The 23,336-nt window shown below is 43.9% G+C and overlaps 1 protein-coding gene across 3 annotated transcripts in view; it reads left to right on the top strand.

The window, feature by feature from the left end:
* RBM27 (RNA binding motif protein 27) overlaps positions 1-4,435 on the top strand; it is a 622,061-nt gene extending 617,626 nt beyond the window's left edge. For all 3 annotated transcript variants that reach the window (XM_069244680.1, XM_069244679.1, XM_069244678.1), the window contains one exon: positions 831-4,435. In XM_069244680.1, the coding sequence (XP_069100781.1) occupies positions 831-914 (84 nt within the window). In that variant the 3' untranslated portion in view covers positions 915-4,435. The remainder of the gene's footprint in view (positions 1-830) is intronic.
* The last annotated feature ends 18,901 nt before the right edge of the window (positions 4,436-23,336 follow it).

Raw genomic sequence — 23,336 nt, 5'->3', positions numbered from 1 at the left:
ATGTAAGGAACAATCTTTTTAGGCATGTTTCTTGAAAATAGTATGTTTACAGACCTGTTTTCATACAGATCAGGATTAACCTGCGTAAATTTCACTACAATATGACAATTAGAAGTTTGGCTACAAAGATTTATTCTACGAGGGTTAGAGTTTGGGAAAGCCCTGCATAATTGAGTGGTGTGTTTGAGATTGTTGACTCAGTACATGAATCTGACTCGAAGATAGACTGTAGAATGAAGAGAAACACAACAATTTAAGTCTCGGGTGTTAACCTTTCATCTCTGTGTTTGTCGTGTAAACCTATTAAAATGTCAAGACATTTTCAATGATGGAACAGGGTCTTTATTAGCTGTAATCCCTAATGTTATTAACAGGTTTTTCATACTGTATTCCTGCTAGGCTCATATATAGTTCACGACTTCCTGAGAACAGTGTGATTTATTACAGGGGTTCAAAATATGAAATGGTAAAACCGTTGACCAAAGTAATATTTCTGTCAGTATGAAACAGGATAATTTTAAAACACCTTGCAGAAATTTCCATTGTAATGCCTGTTATACATTAAAAATGTCTCCAACTATTCTGCAGATATGTAGAGATTGTATTGTGAAACTGTATGACAATGTTTCACAAGTTTAAAAATTATTACATCTGTTGTGGTTTGTAAAGCCGTCTGACAGAAAATAAATGATTGTTTACGGTACAGTATGAACTTGTGATTTTTAGAAGGATTGGCCTGACTGATATTCTCGAAACATTTGCATCCCAAATCACGTAAGAATTTTTCCATTTACTCCTACGAAGACTGATTAACCAATTTTCAATTACAGGAAACTGAACCCCCTGAGTTATTTCTGCACGAAGATGATGACGAGGATGAAGATGAAGATGAGTCTCGTTCTTGGCGAAGATGAAATTTAATTTTGGAGTTGTATATTTTTAGGAATGTTAAATAACTTTTTATCATTTATTTAAAGAAAGTGAAAATGAGCCAAAAAACAGTTCTCTTATTCATTTCTTTTTTGTTTGAAATGGATAACTCATTTGAGCCCATTACCATTACAAGATGCACTGATGGAATTACTAAATTTACCAAAGGTAAACTAAATTTTCCATGTCAAAGCAGTCCATGGGGTAGTTCCCACACGTTCTAACAAGTGGATTGTTAATATTGTTAATATTCTACTTAACCCAACACATGAAATGCATTTGCCTCATCATTAGTTTGGTGGTGGTTGAGTTCTGGGTGGGTAGAATGATTGGTTGGCTGATGGATGGATTGAACATATTGCACTAAGTATGAATGACAATCCTTCAGAAGTGTAGCGCTAAGTGCATTTAATCCTTTCTGGTGGGTGTCTATGGCATCTTTCTGTTGATTGTCACTGACATTCTCCTTTTCTTTTTGTCTGTCGTCTTCTGATCATTTCCCACACTGTTGGGAAGGCCAAACACAATGGCACACTCTTACAGACCAGGGTTGTGGTTTGAAACTAATGGTGGTTCTTAGAAAATAGTGTACTTTTGCATTAAAGGATCCTGCATTGCTTAAATGAGCAGCACAGATACTTTTACACTGACATCCCTCAACCCTGCCACATACTTCTAGTATGATAGAAGTGCCCAGTTCACCAGTATGGGATTTCCTACTGTCTTGATCCTGTTTCTAATATTGCTACTACAGTATTAATCCCTGTCACTCTGATAAGTGTACCTCAGAGGGCACATTCCAAAATGAAGTGAATCTTTGTGACCTACAAATTAAAAACTGTAGTTTCACGTATCTTTGTACATCTGATACACATATCCTGTGACCAAATATTTTTTAATTGATGAAAAATTGCTCTATTCCGCCTCATGGGTTGTCCTCAAATGTTGACTGTTTCACATAAACGTGTAATTTTCCCCCTAGCATTTTAGTGCTGACACCTAAAACATCAGCATCTTGGTAAACTGTTTTCTTTTGTTGAATGTATTCTTAAAACACAGCCCTTCTCCCAGCCCGAAGTTTTAGTACAGTAACTCTTTTCGCTTTTTTGTTACGTGACATTTTTTAAAAAGATTGGAAACATTTGTGTTAAGAGCTATTTTAGTTAACCTTTGCTCTTACCTCCCTCCCACACTTGATATGTTCTAAACGGTTTGATACAATGTCTGTGCGTGTCTGTTTCTTACTGCTTCCTTGTCCTATCATAGGTTACTTTCTATTTCTGGCTATTGTTTGAAAAGTGCTGTCTAATGTCTATCTTTTTGAATGAATGTTGTTAGTCTGCTTTTCCCATTTGTCTGTTCATGTTCCAATAGATGTTTTATTTTCATGGTATTTATATGTGCTTACTGTAACAAACATACAGTATCTTCACAGGGTGTGCCTATGCATTTCATTCTATACACTAAATGTTAACATGAGTAGACCATGTGAGAGACTGTCAACTAGAATGTTTGACTGATAAAGTATAATGCCACTTATGTATGGTATGTTAAACATGTTGACATGTTTGCACATAATCTATGATGTTCATAGTAAATGCAGCTTATTTTGCTTGCAGCTAATACTAGCAAACATGGAATTGGGTTATAAATCTCCAGCAAGCTACTTTTACCCAGGAAAACTTGATTAATTGTACATACGTTTGTAGGGTATGTAGTCAGATTCCTTTAGAAAGTATGGTATTTTTGATAATATTTAAAACACACTGTGTACATTGTTTAAATCCTATTTTGGCATGTACATGGGTTTGCGCAGGATTCAAACCCACTTTGGGCGGTCGGATAAGAAAGCAGCATCGTTTATATTTTGGGTGAGAAAATGTATTGCCCACTTTCTCTGATCTGCTGGACCTTTTCTTCTCTGGTAAGCATTTTGACACAAATTACCTGTCTAAGAAGAAAGATGTTTGGTTATCAGCAAAAACAATTCTTCTTTTTTTCTGTGGCCTTTCCCATATTTTCAGTATCTTTGGCTTAGTGTCACATGAGGATACCCGAGTATGTTCAATAACTTCAGACTGTTTAACAGAAATACAAAATGTGATGGAGGGATCAAAGAATTTATATGTATTTTTTGTACAGACGTTTTCTTAATTGTATAATTTTGTAAATATGTTATTTTTTATGTACTAAACTTAACAGCGTATAGATTTCAATAAGAATTGTTGTATTTTTGTATTTGGGGGTAAGCTAATGATTACAGTGGTATGGAAGAAGCTGTAAGAAAAATCTTCAACTGACTGTTGAACACAATTTTTCCTTTTCATATGGTTTGGGCCCTTACAGTGATAAATATTTTGGCATGTATAAAAATAGGGCTTTCCAGGGTGATGGTTGGCTTTATTAGAGTGATATTGTTTTATTTTATTATCTTGAACGGTCAAGGAAACCTGAAATGTTACTGCATATACTTAGTTTACTGACAACCAATTTCTTAATTTATTTGAATATTTCAGATATGTCAGTATTTATCGAAGTAATCTGTTGTCAGGACCCAAAAAAGTTACATATTAATGGTGATTTGTTGGTTGGCTTTAAGGTTGATGGGTGACTTACTTTCTTGTTGTACACTTGGATTTGCTGGTTATGTTAATTTTTAGTCTTAATAAGTGCAGGTGGTATTCCCCTAATACAATTATAGTAGTAGCATTTCTTTTCCGCATGGAACACCAATCTGGGTTTGCTCTTAATTCAGCCTTTAAATACACTGGTCGTGCGAGGGGTGACAGTTATCCAGCTTTATCTATGTAGCCAAACTAAATGTGGGTTTTCCAAGCGTTGTGTAGCTGTAAATTAAATCCACCAGCTGCTTCAATTTTATTATGTAAATCCATATAGAAACTACTTGTATTTTTTCCTGTCTCCTCACCCCAAATAAAAAATTTGGCACCTTAATGACGCTGAGATGTAGTTACCATGACTTTAGAAATGCCTTAGCATTGTCTAGCATTTTTTATTATGTTTATTATGCAATTAAAATGTCACCAGAATAATTTAATTGCATGGTTTCATAGTAAAAATAAGTTTGCATCCAAATATTTTGTTACAGTTTCTAAAACCTTTTGTATAATTTAGAAGTGCGGTTATGTTGAGATAAAATGAAAAGAAATCAAACTGTTAAATCCAAAATCATGTGAAAAGGAAAGTGGGTTCCTACTGACTTGTAGCATATATGTATTATAGTTTTTACAAAATTGTGAAATTTGTGTAATAGTATAATGAGATATTGTTGAATCTCTTAAGTGTTTATACATTTAAATTCCTATATGTAATGTTTGTTTTATTGACTGCCATCCAAATTTCTAAAAAGCATGTTGACTTTGCAATAAAGATAAAGTAAGGAATGGTTCAGACATAACAAAACACACAAAAAAGCTAAAACAATTTTGGCAATTAAAAAGATTTGGAAAACATTCAGAACCATTCCCCAAAATTACAACAGTCATTTGCAGTAGTGCCTTTTGTATTTATTGAAATATCAGTTAGTCTAAATAAGGGATAGACTTTTGTTTTCATTTTATTGGGAAGTGTATACGTACTTTGTGTTTGTATATAAATGAAAGTTTTTTTTTGTTTTTTTTTCTTTTTTTTTACAAACCATGTTATGATTCTTAATTGCTGTTTAAAGTGATCGGTGTTCTTTTGAATCCATACACCAGTGGTTAAATTCTTTTATCTCTAGATCATGCGTTAGGGTAGCCTTTTGAATTTATAATCTATAAGTGCAGCAAAACAGTTTTTATGCTGCTTCTTCAGTGACTCTGCTACAGTAGTCTACATAGTATTTACACATGCGACCATCGTCAGTGATTTAGCGGCAACCAGAGGTCAGATGCACGAGCAGTTGTCTGCAGACAAGAAAATACAGCTATGCTTCTGTTCATGTAACTCATTACAACTAACCACACACATGCACACTTTCGTAGTCATCTCAGACAGTCTTGACCCCTGGCATTCACATTTATTGATGTTGTTTAATCTACTTGCTCACCTACAGTTGCTTTACCTCATTAGATAACTACCGCCATTACAATTCCACAACACATGCTCCATCTGAGATTTGTTGAAACTGTATCTGCCCAGGGCATAACTACAGTGTGCCTCCACATGAGCATGATTAGAAAAGGCATTTTTATCAACCTGTTCTGCACATTGTGGAACATCAAAATTGCTGGTCTAACAAGGATCGTAGATTTCACAGCCCAAGTAAATCAGTCCATTGAGTGTTGGATCACCATTGCACTTCCATTTGTTAACTCGCCCTTCCACAAGAGACGAATGTGACATGGCTCAATACCCTCCTGTGGAAGCATACTCGTTAGTTGTACACATGATCAGAAAAATTGGTATTCACAGCCTTATAGCAAACATGTCCGTACGCAGATACCTGAAACATTATAATGGCACACAATACAAAATAAATTTCCTAAGGGCACAAAATAACTAAATCATCTTGTCTGCTGAAATAGATATTTAAGCTGATAATGAAGCTAAGAGCCTTCTCCCCATCCCCACATTTAGCAGTGCGACTGGACTCTACCCCAGTATCCTCCCCAGGACTGGTACAATACAGTAATGCAGGCAAAAATGGGTGCTAATTGTATTAGCCCTGCCCCCACCGCCAGGCATACTGTCAGCTTAGAGAGCTGATTGGAGGAACTAAATCCATATTCATCATATTAATATGGTGAAGGGGTACTAATATACCACTTAATATTGAAAGGGTTGCATGGCCATGCTTTTTCCATTAATGTATTCAAGATTAAAAATATCCATAAGAACAAAGGACTTATCTTTGGTAACGCTGTTTCTGTTGGATACTTATCTAACTGCAGATTCCGCACTGCCCTGCCACCTCCCCGTTCTGTGGAGTGGCGTCTCTTTAATATCTAAAAAGGTCCCAAATTATGATTTTTTGACACTGGTTCATCATGTTCCAAATCTGAGGGTTCAGAAAGAGTCTAGGAAGACACTGACTTGAGCGCTAAGGATGGCTCTTATACGCACTGCTCACAAGTTTGTTGATCCAGTCTGACGGGTGGGGAATGTTCTAAAGGTGAGGAATCTGGGGCTAAATAGGGTATCCACAAGAATTACAGAAGTTAAGTAACTTCATTTAGTCAGTGGCCTCAGAATGATGTTGACTAAGGTTTTTTCATGGTTGTTATAGATGAGGACTATGATTTCTGCGTGTATTATTTATTGCCCCCTCATACTGGGACAACCCTCAGCCTTCTGCGATTCTCCAAATCGTTTTTTGCAACCAGGGTAACATTTTGCAAACACCTTTTTACGAGACAGAAAAGTCTTTCCAACCTGTTAAACAGTTTTTGCAAACGTTTTCAAATTGCTAATAGGCAAGAACATGAAGAATTTTCCCACTCCTATCTATGATTTGGAGACTAAAGCATAAATGGTTTGTGACCTCAGTTGCCCACCATTGATCGGTTACCATCACCTTAAAGGGTTTGTTGTCTTATTTGCAAAGCAGAACCAGTACTTGGGGACTTACAGCAGAAAATTTGAGGGAGCATGAGTGGTCTGGGGGCCCGTTGTCTGCTATCCCTGATTTCTTCCCAAATGTTTTTCTTTTTTAGAATAGCAGCTCCAGTCCCTTTAAGTGACAGGGGCTGTTTAAAAATATTCCCATTTGGGACTGCAATTGCAGGGATGCTGTCCATTGTATGACTCCATCCCTACATTTGCAGACGTTCATACAGGGTTGCACACTGAAACCTGCCAGATTAGTTTTCATTTGTTTTGTGACCCCGAGCAAGTGTACTGTCTGAAATTAGAACATTGGAATGCTGGGGGCTCCATTGAAAACAATGGAGTGCTGCGGGCTTTTACTGGCCGGTAAAAGCCCGCAGCGCCAACATTCCAATGTTCGCTTTGTTCACAGCAACAACTGTGAACAAAGCCTCACAGAGCCCGAGGGGATTTTAATCCCCTCTGACTCTGTGAAAACATTTTTTTTTTAATAGAACATTCTGCCCTGAGTGGCAGAATGTTCTAATAGCCTTAGAACCCGCCGTAGCGGGCTCTACTGGCTATTAAAGTCCCTCTCCCTTGTTAAATGCCCGAGCCGAAGCCTTTAATAGCCGGTAGAGCCCGCTACGGCGGGTTCTAAGGCTTTATAAGAACGCATTTTGTAATGCATATTATGTTCTCGTTTGCAAACCAGCCAGTCTGTAAATTTAACATCCCTGGTTTTCGAATGGGAATAATATATCAGGCCCCTAGTCTCCTAGTATTGCTATTCAAGGCTTAATATGCTTATTATTAAATGTTAAGACAAAGACATGTTATTATTATTACACAGTGTTAAAGCCTGTAGGATGGGTATTGTTTTAAACTGAATTTCACAAATTACTGGAGAAAGCAAGGATTTTGGTGTTGGACATGCACTCAACCCCTATTGCTCTTCAATTAAGTCCTTACCAATGTCCTGCTGGGTACCTGGTCTAAATCCAGCACAGGGGCTCCTGTGAACAGGAATATTGCCCACTGCCATCGACCTTCTCCATCTGACTCTGCTTTCATGACACAACATCTCTCCCCAAGAGCTTGGTTGTCCAAGCCGCTGCATCCCAATCCAAATCAAAGGGGCTGGACCAACTTGGGAAGATGTTTTCTTCCTCCGGCCTGCCATTTTGGTCCATGACTACTGCATGCCTTTTTAGCTGTTTCTTACACACGCTGTGGAATAGGGTTGTGAAAGTGCTGCCACAGGCCCTGGAGGAGGCCCTGGCTGTACTCTCTCAAGCTGTTGGTGTTGGGAGGGATGCAGCAAAGTTCACAATCAGATTGGACACAATCCGCTCACTGGGCACGACGGTTGCATGGTCGATGGCTCGGAGGTGCCACACCAGGTTGAGGATGTCTTTTCGGGGGATGCCCAAGCCAATCTTCTGGACATGCCCTTTGATAGCACCCATTTCTAAGGACACAAAGCAGACTTAGTGCTCGAGTGCTTCAAAGATTTTCTTGTGCCATGGCTAAGTCCTTGGGCTTTGTGTTAGCCCCTTGTCCACCTCAGTCTGCTTATTGCCACTTTTGTGTTTACGGAAGGGGCATCCTACCACATTAGTTTCTCTCTAACCACCGTGCCTCACATGCTGTCCAGCCTCTGCAAGGTCATAAACGTGGGATCCACCGCCCTTGTGGATCTGGGAGCCAGCGGTCTGGCCAGTCCATGCCCTCCACCCCCTGCAGCTGCCTCCTAACCTTCCTATTCTGACAGTTCCCCAGCAGGGACCAGTCGGAGTCAGAATTCACCATCACCTGCTCCTCTGGCAATTCATCACGTCAGACAAGTGGGTTTTGCAAATAGTCCGAAGGGGTTACGCCCTTCCCTTTGAGGCTACCCCTCCATCCATGCCACCATCCTATGACTGAATGACAGAGGATCACTTGGCACTTCTCCGTGATGAGGTTATGGCTGTCTTGGCCAAGGTAGCCATAGAAAAGAGTCCCTGTGCCAGAAGTAAGTAGTGGTTGTTGTTCCCGCTACCTTCTGGTGCCCAAAAAGGACAAGGGCCTCTGCCCTATCTCAGACCTCTGGTTCCTCAGTCTCTTCCTCAAGTTGGAGAAGTTCAAAATACTCACTCTGGCTCAGATTTCATCTGCCCTGGACCCAGGATACTGGATGGTAGCATTGGACTTGCAGGACGCTTTATTTCACATCCCAGTCCTGCCTGCCCACTGACATTACTTGCGGCTCATGATGTGCCACGAGCACTTTCAGTTCACCGTGCTACCCTTTGGCCTTGCCTTCAGGTGTTCACCAAGGTGATGGCGGTGATAGCAACTCATCTGTGCAGAAGTCACACCTGACTCCCTCTCAAACGTTCCTTTTCTGCTGAGGTGTTCTGGACATAGTGCAGTTTCGGGCGTATCCTCCCGAGCGGCGAGTGCAGGATATTCAGGCTATGATAGTGATGCTTCAGCCTCTATCCTGGATTTCGTTGACAGTGACTGAGGCTGCTGGGCCTCATAGCCTCGTGCTGGTAACACGATAGATGGCATATGTCGGCTCTGCAATGGAACCTGAAGTTCCAGTGGCACAGCATCAGGGAAATCTATCAGACGTGTTCCATATCGCCAAGGGAACTGCACTGAATCTGCAGTGGGGCTAATGAACTACGATTGGGACAGAGGCGGATCCCTCTCCCTTCTCAACCAGATCTAACAGGAGTGACAGAAGTGTCACTCCTGGGATAGGGCAGTCACCTGGAGAGGTGGAGATAAGAGGCATGTGGTCTCCAGCGGAGTCCAGACTCTAAGTCAGTCTCTGGGCGATCAGACTAGCATTGAAAGCATTTCTTCCATCTGTCAAAGGGAAGGTAGTGCATGTGTTCATGGACAACACTACTGTCATGTTGTACTGCTACATGCATGGTGGAATAGGGTTGGGGACCTCTGGACGTGGCTGGAGCAGCATGGCATAATCCTGGTGGTTGAGCATCTAGCGGGCTCTAAGAACATCAGAGCAGACAAACTCAGCTGACAATGCTTAGTCGATCACAAATGGCATCTTCATCGGGAGGTGGCTAGTGGTCCCTTTCAGCAGTGGGGGGGGAAGAGTCTTGATTAGATCTGGTCACCTCTGCATAGAGCGTGCAATTTCAGCAGTTTTTCGCATTCGAGTTTCCAAGGTGGCACTCACTTAGCAACACTTTTCGGCTCAAGTAAAGCTCAGGCCTCCTGTACGCCATACTGCCCATGCCACTTCTGACCAGAGCTCTCAAGAAGATCAAGAACGATCAGGCCCAAGTAATCGTTGTGTTTTCAGACTGGGCACGAAGAGTCTGGTATCCCGAGCTATTGAGCATGGCCATCGATCCTCCTATCAGACTGCCCCTTCAGGAGGATCTTCTGTTGCAGCAGCAGTGGAGGGTTCTCCACAGTCTCTGCGTTCTTGCGTGGAGATAAGGTGCAGCAGTTGACAGCTTTGACCTTCCGCCCAAAGTCTGTAATGGAATCTTGGCAGTCAGAAGTCCCTCCACCAAAACAGTATAAAGCCTGCTGTTACAAAAGAATTGTGGCATGGTGCTCAGACCTGTTGACCCTGTTACTTACCTAAAAAATGCAACTATGCAAACCGCAGGTCAACCACTGCCAAAACCGCAAGGAGCCACAGCAAAGAAAGCAAATGCTTTGATCTAGAACAAAAAAGAGGAAAATAATTATCACAAATGCAAATACTTCGTCAGTTGACAAACATCCCACCATCAAGCATTTAGAAATTGGTGCCTAAGTGGATTCTACCATAGGGGCAGATGGGCCTACTAAAAAATAGGCCTATTGCCCCAAGGAGGGCAGAAAATACCTTTAGTAGTGTGTCCCCAGGGGGAGCGACCCTTGCCCAAGGGCCTACCCCCAAACAAACAAAAAAACACACACACTATCCCTGGTGCCTACGTGGCTTCTGCCCACCTTGGGGGCCGATGGGCCTAAAAAAAATAGGCCCATCTGTCCCCAAGGGGGGCAGAAATGACCAACAGTTCAATGTCCCCCACATAAATAAACATATAATTTTTTTTTTTTGTTTTATAATCCCTGACGTTCTAGTGGTTTCAGCCTAAAAATAATATGCTGATCTGTCCCCAAGGGGGGCAGAAATGGTTTTGGTACACCTGCCCCCAAAAGGGGGGGCAACCCTTGCCCAAGGGGCGGCCCCCCCGGGTGTCTAAAAGACTTCTGCCCCCCCTTGAGGGCAGATGGGCCTAAAAAAAATAGGCCCATCTGCCCCCAAGGGGGGCAGAAATGGCCAACAGTTCAATGCCTGGCGTTCTAGTAGATTCTGCCTCCCTTGGGGGCAGATCAGCCTAAAAATAATAGGCCGATCTGCCCCCAAGGGGGGGCAGAAATGGCCACACAAACATGCCCCCAAATGGGAGCGACCCTTGCCCAAGGGGCCGCTCCCCAACGCTAAAAATTGAAAACTTCAACAACAAAAATAAATCCCTGGCGTCTAGTGGCTTCTGCCCCTCTTGGGGGCAGAAATGGCCATTCAAACATGCCCCCAAATGGGAGCGACTCTTGCCCAAGGGGCCGCTCCCCAACGCTAACAATTTAAAACAACAACAAAATCCCTGGCGTCTAGTGGTTTCTACCCCCCCTTGGGGGCAGAAATGGCCATTCAAACATGCCCCCAAAATGGGAGCGACCCTTGCCCAAGGGACCGCTCCCCAACGCGTAAACATTTTAAAACATTTAAAAAAAAATCCCTGGCGTCTTGTGGGCATTCCTGCTGCCCGATCGCATTAAGACACAGGGGAAAGGAAAAGCCTTTCCTTTCCCCCCGATGCCTCTTTGTCCCAAACCCCCCACCTGCCGTAGGAGAAACTCACCTGTTTCTCCCTTCGTCGCACTGGAAGCAAATGGCTTCCAGTTCGACCAGCAGTGGGTAATGATGTCAGCACGCAATTGCGCGCTGATGTCATTACGGGGGTAGGTGGGGGTGGGCTGGGGTGGAAGGGGAAGGTCTTCCCCTTCCATCCCCGCTTTGGGGGGGGGGGGGGGGTGAGGGGGAACCCCACAGAGGGAGCACTAGCGCTCCCTCCGGGCTCGGTGCCAAGGACCTAATGGTTACGTCCTCGGCACAGGAGCACTGTGCCGTGGGACGTAACCACTACGTCCGCGGCACAGAAGGGGTTACAGGCCTTATTCATGTGTTTCCTTCATCCTCATTCATTATGCCCCAATGGAACTTGAATTTGTTTTTGACATTCCTGATGTATGCTCCTATCAAGCCTCTCCACAATTGTCCTCTCAGGCTCCTCACTTTGAAAACAGCCTTTCTTGTGGCCATCACATCTGCCTGTGGAGTGAGCGAACTGCAGGCATTGTCATCTAAGCCGCCTTATCTCTCCTTCTATCCTGGCATAGTGGTGCTTCGCACTCAGGCCTCCTTTCTGCTGAGCGTGGTCACACCCTTCCATATAGACTAGTCCGTCACCTTGCCTACTTTTTACGCACCCCCACATCCTTCTAAGGAAGAGGAAACACCCCACAACCAAAAAAGAGCGTTGGCGTTCTACCTCGATCATACCAAAGAGTTCTAGATGGATTGTCTACTCTGTTGATTATGTGGGTGCGAAGAAAGGTTGGGCAATGCAGAAGAGAACCACCTCTAGAAGGGTTGTACTCTGCATTAAAATGTGCTAAGCACTGGCTAAGAAGCAACCCCCTGAGGGTTTGCATGCTCATTCTACAAAAGCTAAAGCTTCAACCATTGCGTTAGCACTCAGAGTTCCAGACCTGGATATCTGTCAGGCAGCAATGTGAGCATCCCTGCACACATTTACCAAACACTACTGCCTGGACAGGTAGGTCCACAGGGATGGCCACTATGCCCGTTCAGTCCTGCAGGACTTTCTTGTGCTATGTTAGTTTGCAGACCCACCTCTGGAGATGGTATTGCTTTGGGATATATTCTAAGGCAAGGAATCTGCAATTAGATGTCTCCATCAGAGGGACAATTTATTTACCTTCAGTAACAGCTTATCTGGTAGAGACAATATCTAGTTGCATATTCTTTACCGACCCACCCATCCTCCCTGTTCTATGAACTGATTTCTAGGGACAGAGTCTTTCCTTTCAGGGCCATAGTTTTGATGCACTAGTGGTCATTGTTCTTCATGGCTCTGCGCTTCTGCGTGGAAAGTTGTGAGAAGAAACTGATGTTAGTACGCTGGCGTGGCACCTATAGAGGACCTGCAACATCACATCCAGCCCAGATCCCAAGGACATTTGGCGTGGAGCCGATCGACACCTCCTAATGGCTTGCCGGGCTTCTGCTTGAGCAAAATCTCCAGATCCAGACTGATGCCTTGGGGGAAATTCTAAGGTAAGGAATTTGCAACTAGATATTGCCTCTACCAGATAAGGCATTACCGAAGGTAATTAACTTGTTATTTTGTGTTGACCACCCCCAGGGGTAGGGGAAGATAAAGGGGTAGGAGGGATGATGTGCACTCTGATAATGCTAGTTAGTCCCTCTTAAGAAAGCTATGTTTTCCAACTCTAATTTCATGCATGTTTACATTTTTATGACAATATACTTGTTGGTTACCTTGTGGGAAAGTTTAAGAGCAATACAGTAGGCTGTAAATTTGAATGGTGACTAGCCAATGATGAAAGCTATAGGCCTGATTGGTGCATTGTGAAAAGTTATATTAGATGCTTTTAGTCTGATCTGTTTATTATGAAAAATTATGACAAAAGTTGTAGGCATATTTGTGCGGAAACTAGTTCTGGTAGGGACTGCTGAGTGCAGATTCATCATCTTAAGATATTCTTCAGGCATCAGACTAGAAATATTGAGTAGTACTTCTCCGCAGATTTCTAGGGACAGGGTTTTTCCCCTTTCAGGGCCCTAGTTTTCTACACCAGTAGTCAGTGTTCTTCGTGGCTCCATGCTGCTGGTGTGGAAAGTAGCAAAATGAAACTGACATCAGTGTCCTGGGGTGGCCCCTATATAGGCATCACACACTTTACTTCCAATGCAGACGCAGCCACATCGAACCGAACGACACCACCTATTGGCACACAAGGGTAGAGTCTCTTCCAGATAAGATGTTACCGTAGATTAGAGATTAAGTGAAATGTTTCTTGTAGAGTATTTAATGTTTTATATTATTTAATTTTCAGTGCCCAGTCTCTTGGTTTCCATTCTCTGTTCTTCTCCCCAATTTAGTTTCAACTCTAAATGAGACTTTGTTCACTCAACCTTATTCTTTGTAAATTTTAGTGCCCTGTTGTTGGGCGTTGCACACTATAAATATGTACAACTATGAAATGTAGGAGTTGCCTAGGAACTTTTAATTACAGAAGGGTGCACCTGGCAGTTGCTTCTCCGACCATGGACTAGAGTCAGCCTCTGCATGTTGTGTTCTCTTTTAAAAGTCAGTAATAGACAATGTTGGTGCTAAGTGCTCAGAGAAGCAGGGAAAAGGCCCTGGTCTCAGAATCGTATCTATGTTTGTCCTCTAAAGTGAAAGGACATTACCGTGGCCAAGTGGATGTTCATCATTTGTTCAGGACATGTATTTGAGAACAGCAGAGTACTAGTGCCTCTCAGATTGATTTTATCAAAACATCAGCCCATTGAGATTCAGATGCTCGTGGTCAAAGTAGTTGAGTACCAACAATACATGAACAAATAACGAAACCAAGGTGTTTGCTGAATGTATAACATTGTTAAGAATTAGTTAAGGGGGGTTTGGCATCTAATCCTGTATCTCCGGAGAATAAACAGATGCCTTCAAAATTGTTTTCAAAATTGCCACTTTGCAGGGCATCACAGCTTTTGTAATGAATTTCATTTTAATACTAGACTCCAAAGATGCCTATTTTCAAAACCAGATCCTTGAAAAGCCCAGAAAGTACTTAAAATTTGGGTAGGAGACAAATGTTTCCAATTCAAAGTGTGTCTATTTTGGATTGCGGTCCGTCCCATTAGCGTTTACTTTTATTTAGCTTTAGTAACAGTTTAAATGAGCCTGTATTCACTTACCAAGCAGTCCATCCTGTTGTCTAAGATAACCTTACCAAAAAATTAAACTCGTGCTCCACAGGTAGCAAAAATCACCCACTAGTCATCAGCTGGACCTCACTGAATCCGTACCCTCTTCACAGCTCTCAGACACTGCATCAACCAATTTCTTAATACATTCGACTGCATTATTAATAGATCATGTAAGCAAACGTACAAATAATTTCACAGCTTCAGTTACAGAACCAAGTACCAGTGGTCCCTTCTGAGTAATGTGTCCAAATGGGCAACATTCAAACCAGGAACCGTTCGACCATCTTTAACGATACCACTCTTGAAGATTACTTCATCCATTATTTGATCATGAGATCCTTTGTGGAGAAGCTACCACACATCTTATCAACATAACAAGTGTCTCCCTTCTTTAAGACATGTTACCAGAAGCAATGAAAATGGGACAGATTCTGTTATTGACAAAAGTGAACTGATTTAAAAGGCGGAGCCAATCACTGTCCCCATTGCCTTGAACATTTCACCTCCGACAACACTGCAGCACTGAGACAGTGACATTATAAGTGGTGCTCTGCAGCAGCAACAGTCCAGCCTTGCTGTCTAGACTGTGGATTGGTCAGCTTCTTTGGACTCAATTGACCATGAAACATTGTTGAGCACCTTGTAGCCTACAAGCTTTGAATACACATTGTTGCAGTGGTCTTGCTGTTCCTAACCATCCAATATCAGTTAATTTAGGTAACTACTGTTAGTTCCCTCTGGATTCGGATATATCTAATACTTTAAGTACCCAATCTTTATCATGCTAGCTTCAGACTCAGCCTTTTGTAAAACCAATCTGAGGACTCCTGACCAAACACAGCAATAGAAATGCACTGTACTGAACACACTAAGCTGCACATGAAACCCTTAAGTGTGGGTGGCAGCCAGTGGCCAACACCCACACTACCTCCCCAGTGCTCCTGTCAGCCGTTGGCCAACACTGGAGAGGTTGCACTAGAGGAAGTTCTTTATATTGCTTTTAGCGGGGGGCTCATGAAGAGTTTCCAGAGTAGCCTGAATGTGTTTTTTTTGTTTTTTTTTGTATTACTGTAAAGACGATTGGCGTGCAGGGCGCAGGTGTCTTTAAAGTAAAAGTGAATGTAAAATGAGCCAATGTCCTCATTTTACTTTCATTGAATAAGTGTTCAGGAGTATATCTCAGCCCATGAGCACCGATTCTTATAGGGGAGGTATTGCTGGAAAGGAGAAAATCTCCCCTTTCCTATCGTACCTCTGCCCAGGAGATGCCTGCTTGGGGATCACCAAAGGAGAGTGTTCCCCAAGCAGTGAGCTACCCACTAGGCAACAGGGATAGGATGAGAGGCCCCTAATGCAAAGGTTGGTGCATCCCCTAGCAATTTAATTATCTCAGAAATGTGTCTTTCTGCCTCTCCCCCTTTTCCCTGGCAGCAGATGTGGTAGGTACCACTGCTTTGCCCACCCGGAAGAGCAGAAAGCCCACTGGGGTAAATAAAGATAAATAAATATAGGTGTGGGGCTGCCCAATATGGACATGGCGATGCCCCAACCCCTAATAAAATATGGTGATAGTCTTGCTCCCCCTCCCCAGACAGCAGATGGGGTTGATTGTCTCCAACCAAAAGGCCACTAGACAGCAGGGGATTTTTTAAAATATAGGGGTGGAGGCTTCCCACTTTAAGCATGGCCATGCCCCATCCCCAGCAGGTGGACAGAGTCTCTCTCTACCCCAAAGGGCAGATAGGGGTACTTACCTCCAATCTGTCCTAGGGCAGAATACATACTAGACACCGAGGTCAATAAAAAGGGCTTGGGGCTTTCCATTATGGGCATGGCCATGCCCACACCCTTGAATAGAATATGGTGACTATCTTTCTGCCTCCCACCCCCTGAGAGCAGATGGGGATGAAAAGTCCGCTAGACAGCTGTGGGGGTGGCACACCATGGGCATGGCCATGCCCCCACCTCCCCAAAAAATATGGTGACAGTTCCCCTCGTTCTGCCCCTCTTAGGGGTTGTATGGTCTAATTATCCCTGATCTGCCCCCCCATGGGGGAGCCAGAAAGCCCACCAGACCCCAGGATCTAATATAAAAATAAATATAGTGGTAGGAACTGCCCACTATGGCCATGCCCCCACCTCCCAAAAAATATGGTAACAGCCTCCCCACCAACCCCCCCTTGCAAGGCAGATGGGATGATTAACCTCAGTCTACCCCCAGGTGCAGATATCCCAACAGACATGTGGGGAGAAAATATAGGGGTTGGGATGGCCATGCCTCCAACAGAAAAGGGCACAGTTGTTCTGCCCAATGCTATCCCCCCACACCTGCGTCCCTATAGTTTCCTGCTCTACCCTCTTCCCCTTCCTCCCCCGATGGAGGGTGGCTAAAGGTATTCACCCCCAGTCTGCCCCAGAGGAGAACAGATTGCCCACTAAAGTGGCAGATATATATTATTAGAGCCAAAACAAACAGAAGGACGGTGCAGGATACCCTGGCATCAAGACATACCCCCTTGCCAGAAGGGGCATGGGTAGGCTCTCAATTGGGAAGGACCTTTGTGGCTCCCCACAGATTCTAGAAGTTTCCATCACTTAAATGTGCGGAAATTTTGTTTTTTCATCAAAGCTTGAGGTTTCCAAGGGATTCAGGGTAAAAAAAAAATACCTGGTTTAGAGTAACAAGCCAATCCTCGCTGAGTTCCTCAACATTTTTAGTTTTCAAAAATGTGCAAGTGTGCTAGGTTTCCCTAGGTGCTGACTGATATAGGGCCCAAAATCCACAGTTACCCACTTTACAAAAAAGGGTCAGTTTTGAGAGGAAAAATGTGATGTATCCATGTAGGAAAATGCCACCGTTGGCATGGTTACCCCCTAACTTTTTGCCTTTTGTTGATGCCAGCTTTGATTGAAAGTGTGCAGGGACACTGCTAACCAGGCCCCAGCACCAGTTTTCTTTCCCTAAAATGTTACCTTTGTCTCCACAATTGGCACAGCCCTGGCACACAGATAAGTCCCTTGTAAAAGGTACCCCTGGTACCAAGGGCCCTGTGGCCAGGGAAGGTCTCTAAGGTCTACAGCATGTGTTATACCACCCTCGGGACCCCTCACTCTGCACATGCACACTGCCTCACAGCTTGTGTGTGCTGGTGGGGAGAAAAAGACAGTCGACATGGCACTCCCCTCAGGGTGCCATGCCCACAACCCACTGCCTGTGGCATAGGTAAGTCACCCCTCTAGCAGGCCTTACAGCCCTAAGGCAGGGTGCCCTATACCACAGGTGAGGTCATAGCTGCATGAGCACTATACCCCTACAGTGTCTAAGCCAATTCTTAGACATTGTAAGTGCAGGGTAGCCATAAAGTGTATATGATCTGTGAGTTTGTCAAACACGAACTCCACAGTGCCATAATGGCTACACTGAATACTGGGAAGTTTGGTATCAAACTCCTCAGCACAATAAATCCACACTGATGCCAGTATGAGATTTATTGAGATATGCACTCAGAGGGCATCTTAGAGATGCAACTGCTAGTGCTAGGCTGACCGGTCTCTGCCAGCCTACCACTTCCAGATTACTTTCTGGCCACATGGGGTGAGTGCCTTTGTGCACTCTGTGACCAGGAACAAAGTCTGTCCTGGGTGGAGGTGCTTCACACCTCCCCCTGCAGGAACTGTATCACCTGTCGGTAAGCCTCAAAGGCTCAAGCCTGGTGTTACAATGCCCCAGGGCACTCCAGCTAGTGGAGATGCTCGCCCTCCCCCAGGACACAGCTCCCACTTTTGGCAGCAAGTCCAGAGGAGTTAATGAGAAAAACAAGAAGGAGTCACCCTCCAGCCAGGACAGTCCCTGTGGTGTCCAGAGCTGAGGTGTCCCCTTCCTCAGAAAATCCTCCATCTTGCTTTGGAGGGTTTGGCCCAACAGGATTTAGGGATGTGCCCCACTCCCCAAAGAGAGGAGGCACGAGGAGGGTGTAGCCACCCTCTGGGACAGTAGCCATTGGCTACTGCCTTCCAGCCCTAAACCCACCCCTGAATCTAGTATTTAGGGGTGAGCCTGAACCCAGGAAATCAGATTCCTGACGACCTAACAAGAAGGACTGCTGACCTGAAAACCCTGCAGAGAAGAAGCAGACGACAACTGCTTTGGCCCCAGCCCTAACGGCCTGCCTCCAGATTCAAAGAACCTGCAACTGCAACGCATCCTGCAGGCCCAGTGACCTCTGCGAACTCAGAGGACTGCCCTGCAATTCCAAAGGGCCAAGAAACTCCCGTGGTCAGCGGCTCTGTCCAAAGCAAGAAGAAACCACCATCTTTAAAGGCACTCTCACCTCACTCTTGAAGCGTGAGTTCCCACCACTCCTCACCAAACCCCCCGGCCCGTGTCCAGAGAAACCAACACCCCAGAGAGGACCCACCGGTGACTCTTGACGTATCCACCCTGAGCCGTCGTCCTTACATCCCCACGACGATGCCTGCAGTGGGAATCCAGACAACCCCCCCAACTGCGACTGCCAAGTAACAAAGAACCCATTGCCTGAAAGAAGCCCTGCACACGCAGCTCCCAGGCCTGTGAAAAAACAACCATTGGTGCAGCAGTGACCAGCAGGTGGGCCTCACCCTTGCCCAGTCGGTGGCTGGTCCGAGAAGCCCCCTGTTCCCTGACTTCGTCAGAGTGACCCCCGGGTCCCTCCATTGATTTCAGTACAAAACCCGACACCTTGTTTGTACACTGCAACTGGCCGGCCCTGTACCGCTGAGGGTGTATTTTGTGTGCCTGCTTGGGACCCCCCCAGCGCTCTACAAAACCCCCCTGGTCTGCTTCCCGAGGATGTAGGTACTTACCTGCTAGCAGACTGGAAATGGAGAACCCCTAGTCTCCTATGTTATTTGGGCCCCTCATTGACCTCTGCACCTGATGGGCCCAGTGTTGCTGGTACTGGGTTTAACTTGAACCCCCAACGGTGGGATCCCTATGCCCCTAAGATTGAACTTGTAAGTGCTTTAATTACCTCAAAAACTAACCTGTGCTTACCTTCCTCAGGAACTGTTGAATTTTGCACTGTCCACTTTTAAAATAGCTTATTGCCAGTTTATGCCAAACTGTGTACATTACTGTTTTGATTCAAAGTCCTGTTTATACCTATGCCAAGTACCTTACATTTAATGTGCTTACCTGCAATTTGAATCTTGTGGTTCTAAAATAAAGAAAATATATTTTTCTTTATAAAAACTATTGGCCTGGAGTTAAGTCTTTGAGTGTGTGTTCTCATTTATTGTCTGTGTGTGTACAACACATGCTTAACATTACCCTCTGATAAGCCTAACTGCTCAACCACAAATAGAGCATTAGTATTCTCTATTATTGCCTCTGTCCGGCCTCTTGGGGAACCCCTGGACACTGTGCACACTATCTCTCACTTTGAGATAGTATATGCAGAGCCAGCTTCCAACCATCCATGTTGTGTTTTTGGGCAATTTCCTGTGGCAGGTACCAAGCCTACTCACAGCAGTGTGGTACCATTTTTTTTCTAGAGACTTGAGGGAATGCTGGGTGGAGGGAAGTTTGTGGCTCACCAGGATATTCTATAACTTTCTATTACAGAAATGTGAGGAAATGTGTTTTTATAGTAAAGTTAGAGGTTTGCAAGGGATTCTAGGTTAAAAAAAAATAAAAATAAAAACTGGTGAGGGGTATGCAAGTCACCCCGCCCTGTATTCCCCCAAATATCCTGTTTTCAAAAATGTGCAGGTTTGCCAGATTTTCCAACCTACAGCAGCCCACTTTAAAAAAATAATAATAATAATAATTTGAATGGACAAATGTGATGTATCCATGTCGCGTTTTGGGTTGTTTCCTGTGGGGGACACTAGGCCCACACACGGAAGGGAGGTACAATTTTTATCTGGTGACTTGGAGGGAATGCTGAGTGGAATGAAGTTTGTGGCTCACCGGCATATTTTAGAACTTTACATTACAGAAAGGTGAGAGAAATGTGTTTTTATATCGAAGTCAGAGGTTTGCAAGGGATTTTAAATAAAAATAAAAAAACTAGCTTTGGCATAGCCAACAGGTCTCACCTTTTTGGACCTTTTAAGTAGTAGCTATGCAATGATCATGCATCACATAACTCAAATACACTAATATATTAAGCAATTGTTGGCAATGTTTCCTCCCTCTAAATGGTGGTGACCTACAATCCAAATTTTTAAAATTACGGAGGGAGGAGAAACCAAATTGAAGAAAAAAAAACGTGTGTTTTAAGCAATAATGCCACATATTTACATACGACTGAAAGCACATCCAGCACTAATACAAATGACTGATGTAACCACATAAACATTTCGGCAGTACCGCGTCTAATACCATGGGTTGCAGAAGGAGCTCAAAGACGGAGTCAAAGCAGTCTGCTTCGATACATTGTGACCAATCATTGAAAAAAACAGTAATTCTAGGCCTGTTGCACACAGTCCAAGAGGTCGGTGTATTATCTTGTATATTATATTAACACGGACTGCAGCACGTTTTGAAAACAGCGAGCAGAACCAAATCTGTGTGCTTTAATGTGGTGTCAATAACAGACATAGACTATATATAACACAGTGTACTAGAATGACCAAGCAACATAATAATACACATTTTATATGGTTATGCCCTCCATTCCATTTAATCACCGAGACATTAGGAATTGCAATGAATACATAACTAAACCATCGGCCGCAACAACTAACTCCTAGCCTTCCTCTAAATTAGAGACAGTGTAAACTAAACTGAGTGGTATACCAACTCTTACGTAAAATAGCTAGGATTACTGGAAATATGAGATTTGGCGGCTGTTTTCCTCATATTTATGAGTTTGCCATACCAGCCACATAATCCATCATCGTATAGTTTGTTGTTTCTAGCTCAAACGTTTCTACAAATGTTGCTACGTGTGTTGCTGCAGTGACTGGACACATTTCTGTTGCTCAATGCTGTATTTAGATATTAACCCTGTGAACCTAATGAGGTCAAACAATTGCCCAGACAGTTATTGTTTTGGAAAATCACAAAAAGTGTGGTAATACTGCCACAAAATATGCTGCATAAATGTTACTTTTTTTGCTGCATAGTCCGGTCGTCCCCTACTATATAATTCCAGTGGCCCTGTGCATTATTTACAATCAACTGAACCAGTTACAACTAGCACTACGAACTAACACTGGAGCGTTACATGTTGTCTGTCAGCAAAGCGCTTTAAGTGCTGCGTCATAGGTAGTGCTATGAAATTTGTAATAGAATACCATAACCGAAGGTCAACGAGCAGCAAACACAGAGCTGTAAGTGTGTGAGGAAGCAGTTTGATACTTGGGAACCTGTTATGTCATGATGTAAATTGCCAAATCTAGTGGCAGCGATTCCTAGTGGGTTCCAAATTGCAGCCTGTTTCATTAATATTCATGATGTAGGTCCTTTTGCGACCCTCTGGGAGTCTCGAAAGAAACTTGAGAGTTTTGTACATTTGAAATAGCGACTTCCTAATTGCGTTTCGCATTAAATCGCAATTAGGAACTTGCAATTTCAAACTTTAGTCCGTGTGGCCCTATGTGCTTAACAAGACAAAGCTTTTATCTTGATACTGCAATACTTACTTGACAGTGCTAAGAAGAATCAGCATGGGCCTCACAGCACGTGACTAGGTGAGCAGTTTATAGGAAGTCTTGCATGGGTGCTCCTTGCCAGTGGACAATGTAGACTAGGATCTTGGCTACAGGTTGGAGACAAATCGATTCACAGGATGTTTGAGAGACCTTTTACAGAATCAGCACAGGGAGAAACTGGAGGGGAACAGGAGGCCGGCTTGGGGGCCCTTTAACTGATGGCACGGGCACAAGATATGGGTCGCAGTGAGTGAACTAAATGTCTGCAGCCTAGACAGCAGCAGTCACGGTAGATGGTTGTCAACTAGGATTGGGTCACTGCCTCTGGCACAGACAGTGGCAGATTGTGGGTTTGACTACACGCCTTGGAAAGAAGTGTTAAGCGAGGAGCCTAGAGTGGATAGGCCTTTCTCTAGGCCACAGCCGCTGGAACAGACAACGGCACACTGTGAGTCTGACCTTCCGCCTGGGAAAATAGAGCTGTGCTGGAAGGGCAGGCCTACCCACAGGCACCACCGCAGGAAAAGGGCTGCTGATGCTGGGCCTGGCATCTGTACCTGTAGTAAGGAAGGGGGCACATTTTAACATTGGATGCCTGAAGGCACATTGGAAGCACTGCAGAAGGACGAGCGTGTACCAGGGTTTAAGTTGCTGTCCATAGCCCCTTCCATCACCATACCTCCCAGCATGTAGTACTAAACTCAGCTTCGATATCTCTTGTGGGGAGCGGTGAACCTACGAGTACTGGGACAGCTCCTGTGCCCTAAAGAGCGATAAAGTCTTAGACCTAGTGCTAGACAAAATCACATGCCTAGTCCAGGGGCAATATTGGGTGAACGCAAATAGGTAAAAAGTCAAAACTCTGAAAAGTAGCTTTGCGCGGAAATTACCATTGCCCACACTGATGTGGTATCCGACAGTATACGGTAGGAAGGAAAGCATCCAGTGCTAAATTTGAAAAAATCGTAGATGCAGTTGTAACCCCAGTGGAAGTGCTCGAAAGTACTGCTAAAACAGCCACTAGGCCAAACCAAGGGGTGCAGTTTTTAAACACAGGGATGCAGACTCAGAAGGGAGATCTGGATGTAGCATCATACGGGATGGTGAGACTTCCTGAAAGCGTTGCCAATGTTAATATGGTCAACTTCATAGAAAAGGGTCAGGCCCAGAG

This window comes from Pleurodeles waltl, chromosome 7 (genome assembly GCF_031143425.1).
Source record: "Pleurodeles waltl isolate 20211129_DDA chromosome 7, aPleWal1.hap1.20221129, whole genome shotgun sequence".
NCBI lineage: Eukaryota > Metazoa > Chordata > Amphibia > Caudata > Salamandridae > Pleurodeles > Pleurodeles waltl.
This window is presented reverse-complemented; position numbering and strand designations above follow the sequence as displayed.